This window comes from Mobula birostris, chromosome 31, assembly GCF_030028105.1.
Source record: "Mobula birostris isolate sMobBir1 chromosome 31, sMobBir1.hap1, whole genome shotgun sequence".
NCBI lineage: Eukaryota > Metazoa > Chordata > Chondrichthyes > Myliobatiformes > Myliobatidae > Mobula > Mobula birostris.
Window position 1 is genome coordinate 33,725,642 of NC_092400.1, and position 22,612 is coordinate 33,748,253.

The 22,612-nt window shown below is 41.0% G+C and overlaps 1 protein-coding gene across 2 annotated transcripts in view; it reads right to left on the reverse strand.

Annotated features, from left to right (window-relative positions):
• Positions 1-22,612, reverse strand: part of LOC140190671 (coronin-1C-like) — a 179,259-nt gene that overhangs the window by 91,260 nt on the left and 65,387 nt on the right. For both annotated transcript variants that reach the window (XM_072247436.1, XM_072247437.1), the window contains exon 2: positions 2,560-2,759. In XM_072247436.1, coding sequence (XP_072103537.1) covers positions 2,560-2,759 — 200 coding nt within the window. The remainder of the gene's footprint in view (positions 1-2,559; positions 2,760-22,612) is intronic.

The window sequence follows — 22,612 nt, forward strand, 5'->3', positions numbered from 1 at the left end:
CAATGAAGATGACATAAAAATAGATGAAAATAAATGAAAAGGGACATGGTATACTCAAGTCTCTCAACAACTTTTGAAGATATTTAATTTTGCAGCTTAATTTTTAATTTTAAATAACAGAATTAAAACCCTAGCGTGCAACACTCCCGTTCCATATTATCCACAGCAGAACTCTTTGGACCATTTCCTCAGTAACCACCGTGGCAATTGGGCATCATACACAATGGTTTGTATCAAGGAAATGAAACAAAACTAGACCCAGGACAGAATATCGCTGGGGCGTCTTCTTCCAAATTAGTCTTTGAAAATTTGAATCCATGGCAAGATGAGGAAAGGGGCATGGATTTTTTTTTTTGCATTTTTTTTTAACTTTTTGTCTTGAGCATATGGATTTTTGGCACAATTTAATACTTCATTCCCCAAATGCTTCAAAAATACTTCCCAGCGGAGAGGTAGAATCATAGTACTATACATCATTGCATCAATTATCCTGCACTTCCAAGTCAGGTTACCATAGGCAAATCTCCACTTCCTTTGCCTCGCAGATCGTTGGAAAGTTTTCATTGGAAAATAATGCACTCTCCCAGATAGAGCACATATACCATGAGTTACCAGCACCTAACATTTCTCATCTTTTAACACCGCAAAGTTTCGACATGGTTATATAAACCAACTCTTCAAAAAAAAAAAGTTCCCACAATCTTACCTGAAGCTACAGCTTAAAAAAAGTATTACAAGCTGAAAGAATCATATTTTAGGACAGCTAGCAACTAAGTTACAAATTTTAAGTTTTAGAATCTGCTTGAATCATGTTAAGTGATATGACAGTTAAATCTATAAAAGCTACAGCTATGTAGGAAAAAATCTTGCCCACGTTCAAGAGCCGAACTGCAATTGCATTCCACTTCAAATTGACAGAAATTTAGGGTGACACAGTAGTGTAGTGGTTAGCACAATGCTATACAGAACCAGTGACAAGGGCTCAATTCCTGCTGCTGCCTGTAAGGAATTTGCACGCACGTCCCGTGGCTGTGTGGGTTTCCTCCAGGTGCTCCGGTTTCCTCCCACAGTCCAAAGACATACCAGTTGGTAGGTTAATTGGTCATTGTAAATTGTCCCATAACTAGGCCAGGATTCCATCAGGCGATTGCTGGGCAGTACAGCTCAAAGGGCTTACTCCGCGCTGCATCACAATCAATAAAAACAAACAAATTTCATGCCACCCAAGTCAGTGATAATAAATCTGTCTATGGTATCTTCAGTGCTGGGCAGAGAAAGGCTTGGCAAACTGATAAGAATAAATAAATACACTTGAGGTTTACCCAACCCTTTACTATGTGGAATTGAGTGGCAAGATGGTAAGGAAAGGAAAAACTTTAAGAATCAATAGCACAGAAGCCAATGTCTGGAAATGGAGCAGGTACTTTGACCTGGGGAATCAACACCTATGTTTATAAACCTCTGGCCATCTGAATCACACTGCAGCCTACTCTAATGCTCCCACTCTGGCTTGTCTCATTACAGTATCCCTTTTGGTGTATGTCTGTGAGTCATTTAACAATCATCCAATTCCAAAAGACACACAGTGGCCACTTTACTAGGTGCCTCCTGGGCGTATGCTTGTGGCCTTCTGCTGCTGGTTTGATGTGTTGTGCATTCAGAGACGCTCTTCTACACACCACTGCTGTAATGCACGGTTATTTGAGTTACTGTTGCCCTCCTGTCAGCTTGAACCAGTCTGGCCATTCTCCTCTGACCTCTCTCATTAACAATGAGTTTCCACTCACAGAACAGTCGCTCACGGGATTTTTTTTTGTTTATAGCACTATTCTCTGTAAGCTCAAGAGCAGGGGTCCCAACCTCTACTGCCATGGAGCAATACCATTAAGAAAGGGATCCGTGGATTCCAGGCGGGGTTCTGTTGTGCATGAAAACCCAGGAAATCAGCAGTTTCTGAGATACTCAAGCCCCGTCTGGCACCAATAATCATCCCACGGTCAAAGTCACTGAGATCACATTTTTTCAGATGTTTGGTCTGAACAACAAATAAACCTCCTGATTATGTCTGCATGCTTTTAGGCACTGGGTTGCTACCACATGATTGGCTGATTAGATAATTTTGTTCACTGGAAGGATAAATCAATATTCATGCCATCATGTTGGAGGGTACCCAGACAGAATATGAGATGTTGATCCTCTCCTTGGTGCAAGAGGAGGCCATGGATCGACAAATTGGATCGGGACTGAGAATGGGAATACAAAATATTGGCCACCAGGAAGTCGCACGTATGGCAGATGGTGCAGAGGTGCTTGACAATATGGTCCCCCAATTTACAGGTGCTTACGTGAAAAGGTGCTTCTAGAAACATTCTTGTCTGTTTGCATGCAAAGTGGGCTCCTACCTTTGTTTCTGCACTCAAAGGGGATTAAACATTACAAAGTACAGCAAGATCAATATTAATGCTGAATTTTCTTGATAGAAAATTTCACAGGTTACTAGTTATACCAATTAAACTTGAAGATGACTAGTGTGTTAAATAGAACAATTTTTATACATACCTTCTGCAAAGGAAGTACCATGAATGCTCCACCACCACTAGCCTCGACAATTATTGCCACAAACTTGGGATTTACAGCACAGAACGAACTGTCCCAGGTAACTCTGGAAACTCTGATGTCATCATAGCATTGTTCATTTTTCACAGCTTGTCCAAAGACGTGGCGAAATTTGCTCCGTCGTACAACCCCCCGAAACATCTCTGCAAGAATTTTTTTTAAATGATTAGTTATTTTGCAGTCAATGCAAACTCTCAATATAGAATAGACAGCAACATTTTTAATGTAACTTCTTCCTTTTTCTGCCTTTAGGATCCAGGAAGTTGTAATGGGCATATGAAAAGCCCGTACTTGATTCATTTCAACGTACCAAGCAACAATGCAAATTCACTCTTTCACTCTTTCAAAGTCTGGTTGCTTCATATTATTAACTTCACATCTTATAGAGAGCCAAGAAGCCATCTACAAATATTCATGACATTTATTATGGACAATAAATCTAGAGAACAGAAGCGGTTTCTACCCGGAAAACAGTCACACTAACGAATCTCCCATTTAGAATCTAGTCAAAGCTTTGGAACAATATGCCCAGCAAAGCCACTTCATTTCCAATCCTCTAACAGAATCATCACCTCAAAAGACATGATGCTCAATATAATATTGTTGTTGTTGCTGTTGCTTTCTGTGCCTGTGGCATGTCAGATGGCAACCTTGCCCTTTCTTTAGCATTTTTGTCTGGTTTTTTTTTTTAGTCGAGTTGTTAGCTCGACACTGAACCAAGCAAGAATGGAAAGCGTGCAAGGAGCTGGCCAGATTCAAACCGACATCGACTACTCACCTCGAAGTCCGGTGTGGATGCCACTGCCAGCTCAGCATAGTATTATCTGAGCTGAAATGTGTACTGGCAACATTTTCTTTTTTGTTTAAAAAAAGAACTTATCTAGACTTGCAGGAAATGTATGTAATTGAGATCTTAAAAATCTCTAATCTATAAGTAATGAAAAAAGTGGGTATTGGAAAGGTTAAATTTCATTGAAAGTTGCACAAAAGAAGAGAGATTCCCTTCATCAAAGAAATCCTGAAATCGTTTAATACCCTATCTATCCCATTCTTTAAAAGATAGGTCAATTATAGATGGTTTAAAAAAACCAATTAGAAAAGATGGGACTCGAGAGAGAGAAACCAAAATGTTTTCTAAATCGTAACCAAATCCTCAAAGTATGTTTGACCACCACATTGTCAGTTAGTTTATTTAAAGATAAAGAAAGCGAGGATCCAAGTAATGAAATAATGGAAAATGTCATAACAGAGTTGACTTCCAAAAAGACCCATATAGGACAATTCTCATGGTTAATGTAATATATCCAGAACATATTATGTATATTAACTGTCCAATAATATAAACTAAAATTGGGTAAGGCAAAGCCTCCATTCTGTTTGGTTTTTTGAAGACCAGCTTTATTTATTTGAGATTTTTTATTCTTCCATATATAGATTCAATATCTTACATTTATGGTCTGCTGTTGGGACCGAAAAAGCCTTCTTTAGATAAAATTAAAGGAGACTGGGAAAAGGATTTACAGATTTTCATATCTGAAGAGAGCTGGAAGATTATTTTAAAATTGATTAATTCTTCATCATTATGTGCTCGTCATTCTTTATTACAATTCAAAGTGATACATAGAGTTCAGATGTCTAAAGACAAGCTCTCTCGTTTTTACGCAGATAGTTCCCCTTACTGTGATAGATGTACTAATGGAGTGGCCACACTTATTCATATGTTTTAGACATGTCCAAGCCTTGAAAAATTTTGGAAAGATGTACTTCAAACTTTTTCTATACTTTTCAATGTTAGTTTTAAGCCCAATCCCTTGACTGTCATGTTTGGTATTGCTGAGGATAGTGCTACAATACTGAAGCCATCTAATTTGCGGATATTGGCCTTTATGTCTCTTATGGCCAAGGAGGGCGATCTTGCTCAAGTGGAAGGAGGCCGCCCCGCCCACTCATGCTCAATGGCTATCTGATGTTATGTTATGCCTAGACCTAGAGAAGATTCGTCGTTCGGCTTCTGATTCTAAACACAATTTTCTAATGTTAAGGGGACCCTTTCTGAGTTATTTTCATAATCCTTGAACTGTTATTAAAGTATGGATCTGAGCCATTATTATTATATGGTAAGGTATTTTTTTCTTCTTTTTTTAAAACCAACCAGCTCATTTTGGTAGCGGGGGTAGATTTTTTGAAATGAAATAAAATTATTTTATTTCATAATTCAATCTTTTTTTCCTGCATGATTGATTTGGAATATGAGATACTGTGCTTTAAATGTAATGTAATTTGTATTATTTACTTGCATCCTTATGAATTTTTTATTTGTATTAGTGTAATTTATATAATATTAATAAAAATATTGAAAGAGAAAAAAATACATGGATAAGTGGCATTTTGGTTAAAGGCACCAAAAGTTCTAATTCTGAGAGAGTAAACCTACAGGGATCAGCCCAAAAGGTAGATATCACATTCATTATTCTGACTTCCATTTTATTTTGTTTAGAGCTGCAGCATAGAATAGGCACTTCCAACACTTTCAGCCACACTGCTAGCAACCCAGCAGCCTAATCACAGGACAACTTACAATGAACAATTAACCCACTTGCCAGTACATCTCCAGGCTGTAGGAGGAAACTGGAGCACCTGGAGAAAACCCATGTGTTCATGGGGAGGACGTACAGAGCCCTTCCACATGACAGTGGAATGGAACTCTGAACTCCAACACCCCGAGATGTAATAATGTTGCACTAACCACTACACCACCATGGCGCCCCTAACACAATCAATTTTTAGCACACAACCGGAATCAAAAAAGGGCTTTAAAAATTAATTCCTAAGAGCCTGTTGTATGTAAGGTCATACTTGACCACAACCCTAGTTATCTCAAGCATAACTACGAATACAATCCATGACACCTGAAGTATTTGTCTCCCTGAAAACTTCAAGAACTCTTTAACTCTGTCATAAATGGTCCCAAGCCTGGAGGGTTGGACACGGGGCCAGCAAACCATTCTGTACAAAACCCAGTGCTATAGAAATGCCATTGGAAGCTCCAAAGACCTCATCCCTGGGAGAGGAAGGTTACCAAGAAAATGGGCTACACCTGGGGACAACTTGAGAGATTGGCCCAGGACAGAGGACTCTGGTGAGCAGCTGTCAGCAGCCGATAGCCCAGAAGGAGTGACAGGCTCAACAACAAAATACGTTTGCCATTTTGATCTGCAATTCTCTTACTGAGCTTCAGCTTCATTGTCAGAATTGGTGAAATAATGTTGTATTAATTATACTCTGCTCTTAGTCCTTTCCTTTTTTCCATATTCCCTTTCTAAGCACCATTCTTTTAATCTAAATTGGCTTCCTTCATTAAGCATCTGTGGAAACCCACCCAACCACAGAACATTAGTGCCAGCACTCCATGTGCATTATGGTTCAATTAATGGACCTGAGAAATTTGATTCTCTCAGGAGTTCCTAAAACCATTATTAAATATTTTTGTACAACTGTAATGGGGCTCTGGCTAGATTTCCTACTGAGAACAAACTACATTTATGAAATATACAATAAATATTCACAAGCAATTAAACTCTGCCAGCGAAGCTTGATCAAACAGGCAGAATTTCAGATTCACCTATTTATCACCTGTACACGTTGAAATACACAGTGAAACATGTCATTTGATTGAACAACCAACACAACCCAAGGACATGCTGGGGGCAGCCTGCAAGTGTCCCACACAATCGGTCATGTCCACAATCTTCTGCAGAACAACGAAAGCAAGACAAACCCCTTCCCGCTCCCCCCCCCCAACTCATACATACATCTTCAACACTAGGACAGGCTGTCTTTTTGCCACTGATACCGCCCCCCCCCCCACCCCCGGTCCTTGGCCCAGGACTCCCAGACTTTGGGCCTCTAGCATCCAGTTTCTAGTCCAGACTCGCAGATGTAACATGCCTAATTCAAGGAAAGAAACCTTGATGTTTGGACCATAAAAGAATTGGGAGACTGGTGGGGGAGGCAGGCAAGAAGCTGACAAGGCACAATCAGGTACAAAGTTCAATCAGGCATGATCCATTCGAACAGCAAGCTCCAAAAGGGCCACAGGATCTAGTTTAGCTTCTAATGTTCTTGGCAAGATGGAGAAATCAAAGGAGAGAGTACAGAGCTTAGGGCCAAAGGAACTGAAACAAAACAGTGTAAGCAGAAAGACACAACGTACCAGATTTCAAATCACAGGGGGCCTGACAAAGAAGAGCATTTGCAGAAATGGAGCGCAGTAGGAATATGTGCCAATATAAAGCGGGGTCAGAGCAAGGATCAGTTCGTCTGGGATGGCAAAGGCAGTTCTTTCGCACAACTGCCTTCCCCAGACAATCTACAGTAGGGATGGAAACATACAATGTTCCAATGACAGAAAGACACATTTTGGAGGGGAATATGGCCAGAAATACATGTGGGGGTCAAACTGACATGATTTCAGGAGACTCAAATGAATAATTTTCTACATGACTTTGAGATAATAGATCTGGAGTAAGATCACGGATGCTGGCTGATTATCATAATGTTAAATTAAGGAAACTGAAAATACCAAAGTAATCCTATCAGTTTTACTCATTTCACAGATTCTGACAAATTCTTTCACAAATACCTATCCAACACACTTTTCAAAGTGCTAACTGATTATTGCTGGCACTTCCACAAGCGATAGAGTTCAGCTTAGGTAAAATAGCTTCTTCTTACTGAACCATATCAGATCGAATGCGGAGATCGGTGTGTCAAGTGTGCACGCAGCGGACTGATTGCCAAGTGATTCGACCGGGCCTCTCTCTTTGTGCGGGACTTCGAGTGCAAATGCTTTTTTGTATTGGTTTGGTGGGCCAGTTTCATCACTTCCACCCTGCAAGTTGTCTTGTCTGTACCAAGGCTATAGTGACTCCGTAAAAAACGCTTAATCCGACAGCTGCATGGTTGTTCTTGCTCCATGCATGCACAACACTTAGATCTTCCACATTTTAAAGCTTTGCCCCCAGGGTCTTAATGTACAAGTTGGGGTTGTCACTGCTACAGCTTTAGAAATCACAGCCAATTTATACTATGCAAATTCCCTAAAACAGCTACGAGAAATTAATTTTAAAAGTAAATGTTGCAAAAGCATTAGTAGACGGATAGATATTGAATGGGACAGCAGAAAACTGCTCAAAAATCCAGATAACTTTATAGAAATTTAGCTTACTCAAACATAAGCACCATCTGACCCAATGACAAATGGTAGAAACAGCAGCCAAGAGCACCATATGCACCATGTAACCCCAAATGGATTTGACAGCATACGAAAGTATCCTAACTTCCAGCTACTCTGATCAAATTCTACTCTGCTCTGGTTAAATTTCCTTCCCACATCCTCGCCCTCCCTCGGAACTATTTTAAAGGCAACTGTTGTCCCACTGAGGTAAGAGTGGAGCATTCACTCACTTCAAAAGGAAATGCATCCTGCCTGGGATTACATTGCAGGAAGTATCCAACTATTGTATTCAACCCAGCAGCATGCATTTGTGGAACACATCTTTTTATACAGCAAAATACTTCCTCTGGGAAGAATGCCTGGTCAAAGCAATTTTTTTTGCTGACCATCTGTTGAACCCCTTTTTTTTCTTTTTTAAAAAAACCTGTGAAACTTAGACTTGAATTAGTGATCTTCTGAGAAAAAAAAATGTTGAGATTCTGCTTAAATGCAAAATAGATCACCCATTCCCCAATTTATGGACAACCTATACACACAGATGAATGCGTGAGAGACTGGCAGGACGGTTTTGCCAGCTGCTGTGGGCAGCGGGCATCTTCTGCCAGGTGAGAATGGGGTAATTCTGAGTGTCTTTGCTTCCCAACATCCATCTGCACAACTCTACCTCTAAACCACAACTACTGGGGGCCAGGCTGAGCCGAGCAGAGTTGGGACCACTGAGCTGCTCACTGAGTCAATGACGCCAGATGGCGATCACTCTTCCCGCACCTGCTTACTATCCCATCACAGCTGTTTTGTGAACCTTCCCCCCACCCCCCCATCCCTCACACACTGCGTTTGCTCATTTCTGACTTAAGAACTGTTCCAGTTTACAAAGAGTTCAGGGAACAGAATCACGCCGTAACTTAGGAACTACTTGTTAAAAGGAGAAATCAGCCACAATGAAAGATTTAGATACTACCTGGCAAATCCCCAATGGCAGAAAGTGGTGATGCTACTGGTTTCACCACAAAGAGATGAGGACAGGGTGGGGAGGGAGGGAGGGAGAGGAATATAACTGCCCTGCTGATCTGGAAACTTAGTTCTGAAAGTGTTCAACTTTCGGTCACCTGCGACACAGTCAACCCTCAGGTCATAGAGCTGAAGAATGCGAACAACACACACAAAAATACTGGAGGAACACAACAGGTCAGGCTGGGAACTCAAACAACGTCTGCCTACACACACATTGAGGCCAAGCTTCAAGTCTTTGTTAGTCCACTCACCGGAATATATGGTAGAAGTAGCCTTGCAGCAGACATACATAAATAACCTGGTTTAATTCCTGTAAGGAGTCTGTACAATCCCCCCATGAACACTTAGGTTTCCTCCGGATTCTTCCCATATTCCAAAGGTTAGAAAGTTAATTGGTGACATGGGTGCAATTTGGCAGCGCAGCTCATCAAAATGACCTGTTACTGTGCTGTATTTCTAAATAAAATTTTTAAAATGTTAAAGGTTGTTGGCCAGAAGAAACTAGTCTACAATTAGTGGACTTGACGAATCAAGGACACAGGAAGCAGACAAACCAGTTGCCTTTGCTCTCCCCCAACACCCCATTTTGTGAACTCTGAACTGACTCTTGCTCTGGGATAACGTAATCAGAGCAATTGAACGTAGACACAAGGAACTTCAGGTAATGACCTACTAAAGGCCGATTTATACTTGTGCGTCAAATGTACGCCGTAGGTATGGCGTAGCCGCGTACCCTACGCTGTACTCTATGCCGAACCCTAACGCGCACCTCTCCCAAAATGTAACTATGTGTCGCGGCGACGCAGACTGAAACAACTGTGATTGGTCCACTTGGTAGCATCGCATTTCCTCCTACGCTGCAATAGCTTCCCATTGGGCGACTGAAGGGCAGGGAAGGAACTCTGGCTGCAATACTTTCCATAAAGCTTTACAGACCTCCGAAATTATGGAGGACCCTGTGCTTGACGCCAGTTTGTAGCTAGTTGCTACAGCCTGTTGACTTCCACCTGAAGCTAAAACTCGAATGGTGATTGTCAGTCTCTGAGTATACTGTGCGTACACTGATGCAAAATAAATGGTTGGAGACAATGAACCAAATTGTCAAACCTACCTGCCGACATCCGAAAATATTTGAAATGCATTTCCTTGTCCATGTCTCTCAGTGGCCAGGCAAGCACAGAAAATTCACCCTCCTTCAGTTTCAGTCGCCATTGTTTGAAATTTAAGTTTCTTTGTGTTGAGTTTCAACACGAAGAAACTCAACACAGTGGCATAGCGTTTTGGCGGTGAATTGAAGAGCGAAGCAGACACACCAACACACAAGTATAAATGCTCACAACGGCAGAGCCCACTTGTGTAGGCTACAGTGTAAGCTAGTACGCACAAGTAGAAATCAGCCTTAAGCCTGAGACCATCTCAGTTGAGTAGCTACTTATTATGTAAAATGCCAGACCTACCAAAGTAGTAATCTGTAATCAATATATTTTGGGCTGCTGATAGAGATGTTGACACCCAGGAACTTCAAAATGCTCCTCAAAATGCTGGAGGAACTCAGCAGGCCAGACAGCAACTATGGAAAAAAGTATAGCCAATGTTTCGGGCCAAAACCCTTCGGCAGTCCAGCATTTTGTGTGTGTTGCTCAGATTTCCAGCATCTGCAGATTTTCTCTTGTTTGTGAAACTGCTCACCCTTTCCACTTCCGATTCCCTCAATGAGTACTAGTATGCATTCCCTTGGCTTCCCTTTCCTGAAATCCACAATCAGTTCCTTGGTCTTACTGATGTTGAGTTTAAGGTTGTTGTTGTGACACCACTCAACCAATTGATTTATCTTGCTCCTGTATGCTTCCACCTCACCACCAAATGAAATTCTGACACAACTATAGTTGGCATCAGCAAATTTATAGATGGTGTTTCAGCTGTGACTGGCCACACAGTTGTAGAGAGAGTAAGGTAGTGGGCTAAGCAGGCATCCTTGTGGTGCACCAGTATTGATTTGTCAGTGAGAAGGAGATGCTATTCCATTCCTCACTGACCGTGGTCTCCCGGTGAGGAAGTTAAGGATCCAGTTGCAGAGGGAGATACAGAGGCCCAGGTTATGGAGCTTGTGGATTAGAACTGAGGATACAATTACATTGAACACTATGCTGTAATCAATAATCAGCAGCCTGATGTAGGTTTTGCTATTATCCTGGTGATCCAAGGCCAAGTAGAGAACCAGTGAGGTTGCTTCCACTGCAGACCTACTGTGGAGATAGGCAAATTGCAACAGGTCCAGTTTCTTCCTTAGACGGGAGTTGATTCTAGCCATGACCAACCTCTCAAAGCACTTCACAGCAGAAGTGAGTGCCACTGGACAACAGTCATTCAGGCAGCTCACCTTAATCTACTTAGACACTGGCATTATTGTTGCCCTTTTGAAGCAGGCCTCCGAAGGCAGCAGTGAGAAATTGAATATGTAAGAACACTCCAGCCAGTTGGTTGGCACTGGTGTAACCGGTGAGGCTCTGAAAACCATCAGGTCTTGACACCTTGCGAGGATTCACCCTCTTGAAAGATGTTCTGACGTCCAAGACAGAGATCACAGGGTCACCAGATGCTGCAGGTGTCATTTTACTCTCCCTTTCAACGTCTGCATGAGGTGTTCAACTCATCTGGCAGTGAAGCATCACAGCATTTCATGTTTCTAAGTTTCTCTTTATAGGGAGTAATGGCCTGCAAACCCTGCAGATCTGAAATGCATCCAATTCGGTCTCTAACCTCAATCAGAATTGTTTTCTTGCCCTTAACTCAGAAGCTACTTCTCAGTGAAGAGAGATCATCAATGAAAAATTTGCTTGCAGCTCAACTGTGTCAGTGCAGCCTTTGGCCATACAAGGATGATGTCTGAAAGTCAAGTCCTCACATTTAACATTCAGCTTAGTCTACCAGGACGCAGTGATCCACACAGCCCATAGTTCAATCACGTCTTTATTAGTACCAAAGACATCGTTCAAACAAGGTCTAAACCAGCTCTAAACCAAACCTAATATAGTTATAACTAGGTCTAAAAAAAATACTGACTGAATCTACAAAATTAGGGCATTGAAAATAGGGCAAAATGTTCCTTGTTAATTTAACTCAGACTGGGGACTCTCCCACACAACCAGATACAAAATAGATCCCAGAAAACTACACAGCGCAAGTTCCTTTTTGAACTCCCGTACACCACCCCCATGCACCCCCCACTTCAAATCCCACCAACATAGACTACTACACATCACACCCCCACCCCATCACACATGTACCTGTTCTGTAATATATTGAAATCATGCCAGCAGGCAGAATTTTAATTTTAAAATTTAAGCAATATTTCAAAAAGTAGGAAATATACAATCTTCCCATGCACCAGCGAGTACAGAAACAGTGGATAGCACAGAGGAGTGTGAAGCTGGAGAAAAGGTGCAGAAAGAAAGCCTTAGAACCAGTTCAAAGAGATAACTATATGAAGAGAGAAAGTATAAACATCTTTGAAAGTGAATAAATCTTCAAACACACTACTGTTTAAATACGACAGAAGGGAAATATTTCCAGCGGTTCTGATGATCATTTTCTAATCTTCCCTGGGAACAAGAGCAGCACCAGAAGACTGTTAATGTTGCATTGTTGTTTACAACAGATAAATGAAAATTGTCCAGTTACTTTAAATTCAGAGGCATGTATTTATTGTAATCAAGTCTAATGAATCTTCATTTAGAAAGGCAAATTAATCAAGAGAGCCAGCACATATTTGTTAAGGGAGGATCGCATCAGACTAATTTGATCTTTGTGAGGTGGTAATGTGAACGGTTGATGAGAGCAATGTACTTGATGTGATTAAATGCATTTCTGCAAGGTTTTAAAATGTATCACATGGCAGATTTTTGTCAAAAGCCATGGGATTCAACAAGGGAAACTGGTAGAGTGACAGGAAACAGAGCAATCACTCGTGGTCAGTTATACAATTGGAAAGCTGTTACTAGTGAACTTCCAGTACGACTCAGTACTTGGTTCCTGACTCTTTGCAAAGGGGACCAACCACGTTCTGTTGTCTGGGTTGTGGAAATTTGTCCCTATAGAACTCACAACAGGATTAAAGGTAGTTTAGGGGATTTGAGGGAAATTTTACATAGACTGGTTAGAATCTGGAATGCAATGCCTGAGGATATAGTGGCAGCAGACACTCATGACATTAAAGCAGCATCTAGACCAAGGGCTCCCAGCCTTTTTTATGCCATGGACCCCTACCATTAACGAAAGGGGTTTCTGGACCCCTACCATTAACGAAAGGGGTTTCTGGACCCCAGGCTGGCAATTCCTGATCTAATCAAGTACTTGAGTCATGGGATTAGTCATATGTACAATGGACAATACATTTGTTATATGGCTCCATGACTCTACCAGTTGCCATAAAACTCTTTTATAAAGAGCACACAAATACTCCATTTCAGAACCAAAGTATTTCACAGTAAATTTTCCTAATGATGATTTCAATACAACTTTCTGCAAAGCACGACAATCTTACTTCCCAGGATAACCTACGAGAAAAACAAACCTTAACTGAATTAAAATACTTTCCTATGATCCAGAAACAGAGTCTAAGGCACCAGGACTAATTTTTAAAATGTTGATAGGAATGCACTTTAAATTGAATGGTTCTTCCCAAAATAATTGACACAAGCACGACAAACTGAATGGTCTGCATTTGCTCTGTACAGAGCAGGGGCTCCTAACATATTTTATGCCATGAACCCCTACCATTAACCGAGGGGTCTGCGGACCCTGGATAGAGCCACAAAGCACAGAAACAGACCTTTTAGCCCATCAAGTCCATGCCTACACTTTTGCCCATGTTCACCTGCCAATATTATATCTGCATCCTCATAGTCACTCCATGACGGTACCTCAATCTACCGCATCCACTACCAGCACATTCCAACTACTACATGTAAAAATCTTGCCGCTCAGATCCCCTTTAAAATTAGTTCCTCTCACCTCAAATCTACGTCCTCATTTTTGTTATTGTCCCATCTACACCTCAATCTTATAATTTCCCTCTGCATTTCAGGGAAAACAAGCTTAGCCTAGCCAATATCTCCCCGTTACCAAAGCCAGGCAGCATGCTGGTAAGCCTCCGAGGCGTTCTCTCCAGCTCAACGAGTCTATGATAGATGGTGGGGCTAGAGCACTGGAGAAAGGAAGAAGGTAATGCAGCAGAACACAAAATCACAGGATTCTGTTACAGGCAAATGAACTTCCACGAGGTAGTTACAATACATCAAATACAACTTCACCCTATTATCTTCAATTTCCTCATGGATGGGATAGAAATTATTCTTTTTCTTGCCACAGATTCTTTTTTCCGCAGTAATAAGCTTTACTGTGGCTGTCACGTCCAAAACATTCTGCAAACAATTGAGCTTGTTATTCTGAGAAGTCTCTAGACTTGGAGAGCTAGATACCCAAGAGAAGGAAAACAGAGGTCTGCCTGCCATCCAAAAAGGAGGCAATGAGCAATCAGAGGATCTGGACAGTCTACCAACTTAACGAGCAGGTCTGCATTCACTACACCAGCCCTGGTGCAGCCCCAGTGCTTCTATTTGTCCTGATCTACCAATACCAGCCCTCATGGGCAACCCTTCCACTTCCAAAAGCAAGAAGTTAATTATTGTAGGAAAACCTAGAACTTCTTCAGGTTCCCACACAACAATGCACGGGGCATTATGCTAGGTACCCAGTACAGCAGCGTGGCTGGCAGCACATCAAAGTCACGCTATGAGACATAGCACTGCACAGCCCTAAAGAATGTTTGTATCCTGACCGCGGTTGCTGACCGGATAGAGTTTGCACATTAGCTTTGTGACTGTGGGTGCTTCTCCTCACACATACATATTAGTTACTTGGTTACTGAAAACTCTGTCTAGTGTAGGTCAATCGCAAGAGAACCATGAAATTGAGAAATACTATGGGAATTGCTGTGGACTCGACAACTCACGGCCTCAGTATTGTTCATTTATTATTTGATTTATTTTGTTTTTGCACATTTGTCTTCTTTTGCATATTGGTCAGTTCTTGAGTGTCGCTTTGCATTGTTATTCCTCTCCACGCCTTGTGGAACCTCGCTGTTCCTTTAGCATTTGTCTGGTTTTTTTTTTAAACAAACAAGTCAGAGTTATGGAAAGCGTGTAGAGGACCACTCGCCTCGAAGTCGGTACAGGTGCCACTACACCACCAGCTGGCTAGTAGCCTTGCATTCATTCTATAGTATTTCTTTGTTCTACTGTTAATGCCTGCAAGAAAATGAATCTCAGGGGTGTATATGGTAAAACATCTGTAGTTTGATAATAAACTTGCTTTGAACATTGAAAATATGTTACGGGGAAAAATGGGTTAGTGAGGTCTGATGGGAGATGGTACATTATATAAACTCAACGGCTTCCTACATAGTGGGAAATGTTGACCCGTTTTATCGAAGATTCCATCAGCACTTGTTCCTGGGAATCCATCTTTAGTGCCACATGTGGTAAAACCTGATGGAATCTGCTCTCCCCGTCCTTTCAATAACACATCACAGATCACAAGGCACAGCACAACTATGACTAATGTCTTCAATAGTTCATCCTGAGTGATGTTTATTTGGTTGGCTAAAAGGTTCATTAGGGACATTTTATTACAAATATTAATACACAGCGTACAAAAGCCAGCTCAAGTCCTTAATGCTGTTCAATAAAAACCCATTTACCGCTGACAAATTTGTGAGCCATGCAAAGCTGTTCATCTGCAATATTTAATAATGGATAAGACTGCAGCCCAACAGTCTAATGTGAAATAATAGAAGCAGAAGTGAACAAGACAGCATTCTCTTCAGATCAAACTATAAAAAGCACAATAGAACCTCAGTAGCTCTACTGACCACCAGTTTCACTATTCTTTACAATTAAATACCAGATATATTCTACTGTGAAAAGCATGCTGAGGTAAGTAGCAATCATGAGAATTAGGTGAAAGAGTAAAACAATAAAAAGTCTATGTCTCATTTTTAGAAGTAACTTGCCTATTGTTGTATTTATTTATTGAGATACAGCACAGAATAGGTATTCTGGCCTTTCAAACCCTGCTGCCCAGTAATCCCCCAATTTAATCCTAAATTGATCATGAGACAATTTATAATGATCAATTAATCAACCAACCGGTATGTCTTTGGATTGTGGGAGGAAACCAGAGCACCTGGAAGAAACCCATGCAGTCAGAGGAAGAACGTACAAACTCCTTACAGACAGCGGTGGTTCACCAGTATCACGCTAACTACTATGCTATCATGCCGCCCTATAACTGATGTTAAGAGCACTGGTGTCCAGAATTTGTTCAATTCACACTGGAAATTTTTTTAAATTGTTGAAAAATGCCATGCTGGCTAGCAATCTAAGCTGCCATTACGCAAGCAAGTTATAAAACACCATGGTGGCACTCTCAAACCATCGCTAGCATCTCGTGCTTTAAGACAGTTGCATTCCATTTATGGCACCCTGTATATCACCAGTTTTCAGTACTCCATTCCCAATAGTTGTGGTCTACATACCAAGCTCTGGAATTCTTTCAAACACACCTTTAAAACAACCTAAACAAACTTTTTGTTATCTGAACACAAAAGATTCTGCAGATACTGGAAATCTACAGCAACACATACAAAATGCTGGAGGAACTCAGCCATCAAGCAAGGAATAAACAGTCAACATCTCAGGCCAAAACCATTCATCAGGAGTGCTATTACAAATCTGCTTGTGTTTGACAAATCTGAAGCTTATTTTTGAAATTTTACATTAAAAGCACAATATAAAAATTGATGCATTAATAACAACACTGAAGGACATTCAGAGCAAAGCTTCCTTTTTATATGCTGTCATAATGCTGACCATTTTGAGGGCTGATAAAAGAGTGTATACATGTTATTGTGGGAAGAGGGTATGGTGGTATAGTATATGGCTGCAGTCTCTGCCAGACAATACAATCGGGAAGGATTACAGTAGACTCCCTTGAAATTCTGTACAATGAAAGAGGCAGAACTCACTACTGACATTGCTTCATCAACTAGTTTTCAACCATGACCAGTGAACAATATTCCAACAAGTTGCTGACACTGCACGGCAGGTTGGACAAGAGTTAGCAGTAGAAATTGACAGGAAAAAATTAGTTTGAAAACTGATTAAAGCCAACAGTTAGCATATGGAACAGAAGACATTCAAAACTGTTTTTAATAGGTAATGCTCTTATTAATCCAAGGTCCCTGAAGCCATGCCAAAATTAGTTACTTTAACACTGATTTGGTTGCATTTTTCTTTCCTCGCTGCCAGAATAAAAAATAAATAAATTCATCTGAAAGAACGCATGTAGGAGAGACCCAATGTTTGTCTTAAATCAAAGCCCATGTAGCTTAGAAACCAATAATATACAGTATTTGTTAACACCCAAAATTCCAATTGCCAAATATCAAGAAGTTCTAACTGTAAGATTTTAATTACGGTCTGCAGATTCTCCAAGTCTACTATAGTGCCAACACTATCAAGGGCTTCACTGAAGTTTCAAAAGGAATTTGGCATCCACAAATGGAATTAGAGACAGAACCACCTAAAACCCTCGCAAATTTCTACAGATGTACCGTGAGAGCATTTAAACTGGCCACATCTCTGTCTGGTATGGTAGGCCTAATGCACAGGATCGAGGCAAGCTGCAGAGAGTTGTAAACTCAGTCAGCTCCATCATGAGCACCAGCCTCCATCATTAAGGACTCCTACCAGCCAAGACATGCCTTGTTCTCATCGTTACCATCAGGAAGAAAGTACAGAAGCCTGAAGGCACACACTCAGCAATTCAGGAACAGCTTCTTCCTCGCTGTCATCCGATTTCTGGACGGACATTGAACCCATGAACATTCCCGCAACACTTATTTTTATATGCACTACTTATTTAACATACACACACACACACGAATTGTAATTCATTTTTTTCTATACTATCATGTATTGTATTGCACTGCTGCTGCAAAGCAAACAAATTTCACAACATATGCCAGTGATATTAAAGCTGATTCTGACCAGAGGAGAGCCACAGCATCCATAGATTTTTTTTTAAGCGCCTTGATTTTAAAGTGTCAAGTGTGCCGATATAACTAGCAGCCAAATGAAACTAAATATTGCAAGTCAATTGTAGGACAGGGACATCCCTGAATGACAGCCACGCCCCTTGCAAATTTCCATTTAATAACCCAATTAATAGAATCATCTTTTTATTTTCACATATACACATCTAGTTTCTCCTTAAATTTTGTTGTTCCTTTATGGTATTGCCCCTGTATTGTATCACATTCTAAGGCTTTGGGTAAAGTACTTTTCAATTTCTCTACCGCATTGACCAGTGATTATTTTTATTATGATTCTGTCCCCAAGTGGAAACATTTCTACCTGCATCCTTCCAAATGAAATCATAAATTTTAGGAGACATTTACCCCCAGTACTACACTTTCTCTGAAGACAGCTGCCGCTATTCAATCTTTCCCAACTAGAGTAACCCTCAATTCAGCTGTCAATTATTACCAGATAAAACAAAATATCTATACTAAAGTGCATCAGTTCTGTGAAGTTTTCTCTCTCCCATGGAATCATAATGCTTAGTTTATGATTAACGACCTTTCCTGATGACAATCCAAGGATTTACTGTAACATGTAGGTGAGCTATTTAAGAATTACCAAAATAGGTTAGCAATTCATTCTGCACTCTTCACAGGAAAGGCCTTCTCTTTTTACTCACGCAGGCAGATTTAGAAGAAAAATCCTGCATGCTATTTATTTCCCAACAGAACAGGTTTGAACAAGCATGGCACTAACAACAACTGCTAGTTTTCTCTCAAATCTCCACCAACGCAGTCCAGCTTTCAGGCTCAAATATTTGCATTACTGAATGAAAGTAGGGCTTGTCCAGGCAGACCACACCAGAAAGGCTTGGAGCACATGGTTCTTGTGCAATCAGAGAGATAACCAGAGGAATGCGCAACATTTCTCTATCTAACCACGTTGCTTTCCTAAATTCAGTTCAAAAGCTACGAGACAAGGAAGTTTAAAAACAATTCCTGGACATTAAAATAGGGTTGGTGAAACTCCAAGCGTTGGCTGAAATCCCTTGATCAATTTGAGCCTCATCCAACATCAGCATAAACTTGTCTTCCAATTCTGGATCCAAATGGGAGCAGAAACTTCAGCAGCACACATCAAAGTTGCTGGTGAACGCAGCAGGCCAGGCAGCATCTCTAGGAAGAGGTACAGTTGCCGTTGCAGGCAGAGACCCTTTGTCAGGACTAACTGAAGGAAGAGTTAGTAAGAGATTCATGAAGTTTTGCCTACTTGTCTGTCAATTACTTCCCACCTCCTTCTTGATTTCCAGCAAGTGTTGTGTCCCACTGTTCAAACCTTGGTGTATCCTTCCTCTTGACCCTCATTTATCTCTGTGCAGTAACCGTCATTCATCATCCTCGTTTATTCAGCCACAACAGCATCTCAACTCTCTTGGTATAATTCCTATCACAACGTTCCTTTCGTTCTCTCCACTCTGCTCCTGCAACTCAAAACATACACTCAGTGGCCACTTTATTAGGTACAGGAGTGGAACCCCATTTGGTCTTCTTCTGCCCATCCTTCAAGGTTTGGCATGTTGTGCAATCAAGGATGCTCTTCTTTACACCCATGTTGTAACACATGGTTAGTTGAGGTGCTACCGCCTTCCTGTCAGCTTGAATCAGTCTGGCCATTCTCTTCTGACCTCTTTCCTTAACAAGACATTTATGCCACACAGAACTGCCAGTAACTAGATTTTTTTTTGTTTCTCGCAACATTCTCTGTAAACTCTAGCGACTGTTGTGTGTGAAAATCCCAGGAGATCAGAAGTTTCTGAGATACTCAAGGCACCCCATCTGACACCAACAATAATTCCATGTCAAAGTCACATAGACCACATTTCTTCCCTGCTCGGATGTTTGGTCTGAACGACAGAACCTCTTGATCATGCCTGCATACTTTTATGTATCGAGTTGCTGTCATGTGATTGGCTGTTTTGATATTTGCATTAATGAATAGGTGTACCTAATAACATGGCCACTGAGTGCATTTCCCCCACTTACATAGATTTTATTGAAAGGTCACAGACCTCAAACATTTGCTGTTTCCCTCCACAGATGCAGTCCAACCTGAATATTTTTAGCACTTTGTAAACTCAGCACCTGCAGATCAATTTTATCTGAATTCTCTACTTGTGTGGTGCCATAGATGGTGACTAATGTTTGTGCTCTCGGTAGGATGGTGATATTTTACATTAATGTCCATGTATACAATACAACCTCATTACCATATTGCTTAAATTCTGACATAAGAATGTGAATGTGTGAATGTTGTCTTTTACTGATAAATAAAGATGCACGCACTAACGTAGCACAGGCAACAGCAGTCTGTTTGAATATCCTCCCCCAGCGATGCATTTCCAAAAACATTATTTGATTTTCAGTGATCCAGATTGAAGGATCTCAGGGTAATCAGTGGGGGGGGGCCTGCACAGGATCAAAATAATCTGCAGTATGTTGTAAACTCAAAGTCAGCTCCATCATGGGTAGCCTCCCCATCAACCCAGGATATGGCCTCTCCTCATTGCTACCATCAGGGAGGAGATACAGGAACCTGAAGACACAGTTACGAAGAAGGCACAACAGCAGTTGTGTTTCATTCAGAGTTTGAGAAGATTTGGTAGGTCACCAAAGGCTCTCAGATTTGAACAGATGTTCTGTGGAGAGCATTCTAACCGGCTGCATTACTGCCTGGTATTTGGGGGGTCTGTACAGGATCGAAACAAGCTGCAGAAAGGTGTAAACTCAGTCAGCTCAATCATGGACACGAGCCTCCCCAGTATCCAGTACATCAAGCAGCCATGCCTCAAAGAGGCAGCATCCATCATTAAGGGCCCCATTGCTTCAGGGAGGAGGTACAGGAATCTGAAGGCACACACTCAATGATTCAGGAACAACTTCACCCCCCACCATCAGACTTCTGAATGGACACTGAACCGTGATCACTACGTCACTACTATCTTTTCCCTCATTTTGCACTACTTATTAAACAAACACTTCTGACTGTAATTTAGTTTTTATTATGTATTACAATGTATTGCTGCCGCATAACAACAAATTTCATGACATGTGCCAGTGATATTAAACCTGATTCTGATTAATATGACGATCTATAGGTATTTAAATAGCATCTTTTACTTTGCACTTTGAAATGTCAGGATAACGCTTCTGGTCATCATTGAAAACCTTCCTTGGTAACTTTTATGTCCACTCGAGGAGTCTCACATGGAAAAGAAAGGTTTGATTTTGCTCTTCATCTTCAAAACGGCACCTCCAACATTGCTCACTCCTTCTAAACTACATTGGATCGTCAGCCGAGAATTTTTTTTACTGAAACCCGTGGTGTGGGACCTAAACCCAGAACTTTGAAACTCAACCAAGCAGCAACCAAAACATGAGCACCTGCGTTCTAATACCAAGGCCTGACAGAAGAACACAGGTAAGTCAGGAAGGGGGCAAATAAACCACACGTTTCAGGGATTTTATTTATATTTAGAGATACAGCACGTAACAGGTCTTTCCGGCCCAACGAGTCTGTGCTGCCCAAATTACAGCCATGTGACCAACTAACCTACAGAGCTGTATGTCTTTGGACTGTGGGAGGAAACCAGAGCACCCGGAGGAAATCCACGCGGTCATGGGGAGAATGTACAAACTCCTTACAGACAGCATCTGGAATCTAACCTAGGTCACTGACACTGTAACAGTTTTACGCTACTGTGCCATCCATAAACAAATGAAAGTTTCTTTAAAACAATAAATGTCAGTGTGTGGGGGGGGTGTTGGGGAATAAGCTCTAAAGCAGGGGTTCACAACCTTTTCATGCCATGGACCTCTACCATTCACCAAGGGGGCGGTGGAGCCCAGATTGGGAACTCCTGCTCTAAAGGGAAAGAAACAAAGCTGTTCCAACAGAATTATATTTCAGAAATAAGATCTGGATTTTTTTCTTTACAACCCTGCTCCATCATGCTCTACCCCAGTGCATTCAATATAGGGAAAACAACATAATTTTGCTATGAGCTTTGCAGTAAATACTTCTATTTTAATCAGATTCAGAAAATTGGATGCAGTTCCTTGAACAACCGTACAAAAGATAAAAACTGTAGGTGCAATTCCCTATCCATGAGAAGTTGAGAAATGCTTTGAGCCCACCTAACAGCACATCTTTCAGGCATTGAAGACGTAACAACACAAGTCAGTTAATTTCAGAACCCGAGGACTAAACCAAGCTAGACAGCCATGCCAGCGTATTTTGGATTGTCAAGATTCAGCCTTCAAGAATGGGTTTTAAAGCCCTTTAGGTTTTCACTGCAAAAATTAAAGAGTTTCATATGTAAAACACTTTTACACACAGACTAGGGAGAATAATAAAAATCAAAAATAGTTTGACACTACTTGGCCCATCACTATTAAAATATTTTTTAAAATCTCAAGTTGTATTAATTTGCTTGCATTTAAAAATACACCTCAGCTTCAAATCAGGATCAGTAATATTTGTTTTATTGTACCATAAGGGCACCAATGGAACAACTGCACATTAAAGACAATTCAGAACGGTAAAC